This window comes from Montipora foliosa, chromosome 2 (genome assembly GCF_036669935.1).
Source record: "Montipora foliosa isolate CH-2021 chromosome 2, ASM3666993v2, whole genome shotgun sequence".
In the NCBI taxonomy this organism is placed as follows: Eukaryota; Metazoa; Cnidaria; class Anthozoa; order Scleractinia; family Acroporidae; genus Montipora; species Montipora foliosa.
The window spans coordinates 5,857,874-5,862,873 of NC_090870.1; the positions used below are offsets into that span (position 1 = coordinate 5,857,874).

The following is a 5,000-nucleotide window of genomic DNA, read 5'->3' on the forward strand; positions in this document are numbered from 1 at the left end:
GAGGTATATAGGTGTTACAATAATCTATTTGAGAGAAGTTGCTCTTTATCGAGTGAGTTCATTGACCTATACTTTTCATCTTTATTTGAAAGAGTCTGTTTCTTTCGATGGGTCCATAGACCTGTACTTTTCAAAACAATTTGAAGGAAGTTCCTATTTTTTCTCTGGGTCCATTGAAATGTAAATTTCTCTCCTCTTTCTTCCAGTTTGCTGCAATTTCTGAAGTAGATTTATGCTTTCTTATCATTTGTTTCCTTCCTATATTTGATACCGGGTAATTCACATAAATATCTAAGAAATGCAACCTCATAGTTTGTTTCAAAACAATTAAATTTACTTTGAATAATAGAACAAAAGAGATCAATAACAGAATCTACATTTGAAAATACTTTTGCTACAATTTTTGGTTCAGAACCATTGTATACAAAAACGTGGTAACTCATCTTTGCTTTGCATACCACTGGAAAACACAACTAATGCAGTAGCTAGAAATTCACATCAAAAAGCCTGTGCTGCTTTCCTTATTATCCAAGATGGCAGTTGTAAGCTGTTGTTTACTGGGAACCACATTACAAGATAAATTTCCCAGACATCTTGCTCTATGAATAACTTTTACATGGCCAGCGGCCTACGTCTAATTTCTTTAGAAAATCAGAAATAAAAACATATTTTGCTGGAGTAAGATTTCTGATAAATTGCTCTTCCATTCTCAATGATACTATCAACTGTTTGAGAGGTGCAATAGTTACAAGACTTTTGAGGTGGAAAAACAAATAGAATAAAATGACACAGGAGAAGACAGATAAACATCATTTAAGTGCTCCTACGGTCTAAAATTTTAGTTTCGAACATATAATGAATGAACAATGCTTCCACTGTTGCTTTACATTTTAATAATGTTAACACATTTTAATTTCATAAGTAACAGATGTTTGTGCACATATATTCTGAAAAAGCTGTACCAAATTCATTAATGAATCTATTTCAATTGAAGTACATGTTGCAAATGGGTCCCATACCTACTAAATCTCTGCCATGAGAGTAAAAAAATTTACACCTCCAATTAGGCAGACAGTATATTGCTACTGTGTAAAGTTTAAGTGTTAGAATATATGCATAATTATCCATGAGCAAAGAATCAAAGGCAGCTAACATTGATATAACATAAGGAAAGTCTGAAATTATAGGAAGTGCACTAATTAGCAAACCACCATAATTATCACTGTATGTCAACTGATAATTAAGGTAGCTTAAGTTATAACCATAACAGGCAAATCTGTCAAAAATAGGAGTCCCTGTTTGCATGATTGTGACAAAGGTGAATACATACGGTATTATTCCCAATGTTTATAATTTGAACCAAGTCAACTGAAGAGGTTATTGGATTCCTGAAATTTTAAACAAGTGCCGACAGAGACATTGCCACACGTTGTGTGCCTGCATTTGCCGTACCAAATACTTCAACATTACCTTGACTGTATGGTGCGGCAATTTCCTAGACCTGGGTTGTTTGTACGTCATTTCAGGGGCACCCAACGACCAATTTGTTGTAAAATGTATTATTATACCCCAGGCAATGAAAATAAATGTTATTAAGGCATTTTCAGGTGTTCGTCAGTGTTGCTGGGAAAACATTATCTGTTCCTTTTTCCCAGCAAGACACACAAGAAATTTCCCAGCCAGATAGATAAAATTGGTTGGTTTCCCAGCCAGCTGATCAAATTTATTTCCAGCCAGGAATTCCGCGCGCTTTCAAATCTCTCGATCCAAAACGACCGAACAAAAGCGACAAAACCGGGACAAAACAGGTTTTTTCCGCAAGCGCAATCACTCTGGCCAGCCGTCGTATGTTTGGGAGAGGGAAGGGGTTCGTTCTTTTTTTTTTTTTTTTTTTTTAGTCGTCCTCAGTCTTCAGAGTTCAGCTCGGATTGCAATGCTAGAAAAAGTCAATAATTCCCAGGCAAAACCTCTATCAATAACAAAATTTCCCAGCCAGCTCATCGAAACACCTGTATACGTATTTTTGCCAGCCAGCAAGATTCCTCTGGGGAACAGATAATGTGAGGAACAGATTCGTTGGGTGCCCCTGTACGTCATTTGCGAGTCGAATTAACTCAGGAATGTAAAAGCAATACAAATAGATCTTTGTAAAGCCTCAGATGATTAATTTGTTACATTTCATAAATGTGAACCAAACTTTTCAATACTGGCAAATAAATGGCCATTAAGTAAAACAAAAGTAAGACAGAAAACCAGAATTTCCCCTTGAAGCATCCTCTAAATTCCTTTGCCACCAAATAAACAGAATGCATATCAACGACTAGTCTGTATTGTTGAAAGAATTCCCCATTTTGACTTCGTCCCATACCCATACTGACAATAACAGAAGTTCTAAGAACAGTTCAGATTGCAAAACGTCGGATCAGTTTTTTCTCAGGTAGTCTCAGTTTCGCTCAAAGCTGCCCTAAGGTTCTCAAAGATCACCAGGAGCTGAGATGACCGGCATGTTGATGGAGATCAGTTTGAATGACCTTTATGTTGATCCCCGCTCTCGTGCAAAGTGTTTATTTGTAACACAAATTAGAAAAGATATATATAATTTTGTCTTTAATGTCAACAACTTAGCTTTGGCTCCACAATCGAAAAAGATTTATTCTAACAGCTCGATCCATACGACCGCGACTACGATCACAAAGTTTGTACAGTCAAGATTCGATGATTCGGGCGCGACCATGCACATCCAAGAGAACATTTTCTCCCGGGATTCTCGTGAGGTGGAATTGTGGCAAGTCTACTTAAGGGGTTGAAACATGAGAGGGATGGTTGATTTCTTCAAACATGCACTGTTTATTTTGTCATGCAAAATGGACTGATATTCCAAGCATACATACATTTTAAGACTCTAATACTTCTTAACAAGTCTTTCTATTAATTTTTCTGACTCAACAATACATTTGTCAGCAGCTATTAATTGTTTTGAATAATCCCCTACCCCCCGCCCCACGTAAAGTTACAGTCTGTAAATGTATGCAAGCATAAATTTCCATGCACTAATGTCACACGGAAAACAAGAAATGGGGGGCATTTTATACCTCATGCGCTTACTGCGCATGAGTAATAAATCCAATAAACTCTTGTTCTTAGGCCATCGTAGCTTCATTAGGAAAATAACACAAACAGCGGTGATAAACATTGTATTCCAACGCATTCCAACGACATCAAATGGGATCACTTTGACATTTTAGCGTCCGGAAAAACTGACTTTCACTGTAAAGTTAAAGAGACTTTGTTCATTCAAGAGCTAAAGCCTTCCCTTAATGTAAATATTAGTAGTGAGAAGTTATTGCTGTTTTAGCTATTACTTTTCATTATGTCTAGACACGTACTGCTGCAGATCATTTTTCTCAGTCTAGGTTCCAGACCCCTATTGTTTACGATATATATATATAGTTTTTAAAAATTGTAACGGTCACTTTTGAAAATGTGTGTTGACTAGCATACGAAACGTCAAGTTTTATAAAAATGCGTTGGAATACAATGTTTATCACCGCTGTTTGTGTTATTTTCCTAATAATAAATCCAAGTTGCCTTTTTGTTTGTTTAATTAGCAGGTGATCGGAGTTGAGCGTGACACGAAAGAAAGTTATCGCATGTCCATTTCTCGCGCTTCTCTGTCGATCCCGTTACACTCGACAGAGTGAGAAAAGGGGTGCAAACAAAGTGCTGCTTGTTTGCCGCTTCGCGTAACCGCATACCAAGTTAAACAGTTATCGAGGGAAAAACAAGGCCCGGTTATTCAAAAGCCGATTAACGCTAATCCCAGATTACAAATTAACCAAGGAGTTTATTTCTCTACTCCCAAATGCTGGTCCTTTACGTTAGGAGAAGTCAATTGTGAAAAACAAAAATAAGCGAAAGAAACGTTCACCAAAAAGTTGAAAACATGAAACCACACGTTTACGCAAATCCTGGATTAAGGGCCCAGGGCCCGGTTGTTCAAAAGCCGATTGACGCTAATCCCAGATTAAAAATTAACCAAGGAGTTTATTACTCCACTACTAAATGCTGTTCAACGTTGATATTTGGCAAAACTTTACATTGGAAGAAGTCAATCTTGAAAAACAAAAATAAGCAAAACAACCTTTCACCAAAAAGTTGAAAACAGGAAACAAAAGTTTACGCTAATCCTGGATTAAGCTAATCGGCTTTCGAACAACCGGGCCCTGGGGAAAGATCTCATGGATATACCCACCACGAGTCCCCTAGGTTAAACTCTCATTTTACAGGTTAAGTTTAAGTGCCCATTTCAGTGATTAGGTCTTTAAAAACGTTCGTTTATCTTATTGCTTTAGCAATATTTAGCTCTAGAAACTGATTTAGAATGGTCATTTTTTTAGAGTTATGGATGGTGTGTATATCCATGAGATCCTTGCCGGGCCCTGATCTTTATATTAAAGCCGTGCGTTACAAACATACAAAATCACGCAATTCCACGGTTTTCTCACAAAAAGATACTTTGCGTGACAAAGAGATGAAGTTCTCTTGATTGAAGAAAGATGCGCCTTGGCTTGCATCGAGTGGAGAATTTAAGTCTATAAACGTGGAATATAAAACTGAAAAAAATGGGAACAAATTTGCAGCTGGGTCCAGCCGGGTGTTAGTCTAGTCTGGGGCTGCTCTGTACGATGACAAATCTAATGAATGAGTTTTTTTTGTAAATAAATGGAATGAAACAATAAGAAATTTTACCATACCTCCTGGTCCATCTTGTGACACCTCAAAAAACACACGCTGGATGGAATACAATCCGTCTTGGCAGTCTTCCACCGACCGGACAAATCCGGCCCCGACACCGTACTTCACATTCTCGATATACTGCATCAACGAATCGTTCAACTTTTTCAAGTGATCTATCACAAAATCCACATCATCCAATGTTTTTGGCCGTATTCCCCACTTCTTGTAAGTGAAATGGGCCTGAAGATCGCGGCCAACCTCAC

At 37.5% G+C, this 5,000-nt stretch overlaps 1 protein-coding gene across 1 annotated transcript in view; it reads right to left on the reverse strand.

Moving 5' to 3' along the window:
• Positions 1-5,000, reverse strand: part of LOC137992218 (uncharacterized) — a 20,405-nt gene that overhangs the window by 12,643 nt on the left and 2,762 nt on the right. The window contains exon 1 of the mRNA XM_068837409.1: positions 4,755-5,000. This exon is cut by the window's right edge and continues 2,762 nt beyond it. Coding sequence (XP_068693510.1) covers positions 4,755-5,000 — 246 coding nt within the window. The remainder of the gene's footprint in view (positions 1-4,754) is intronic.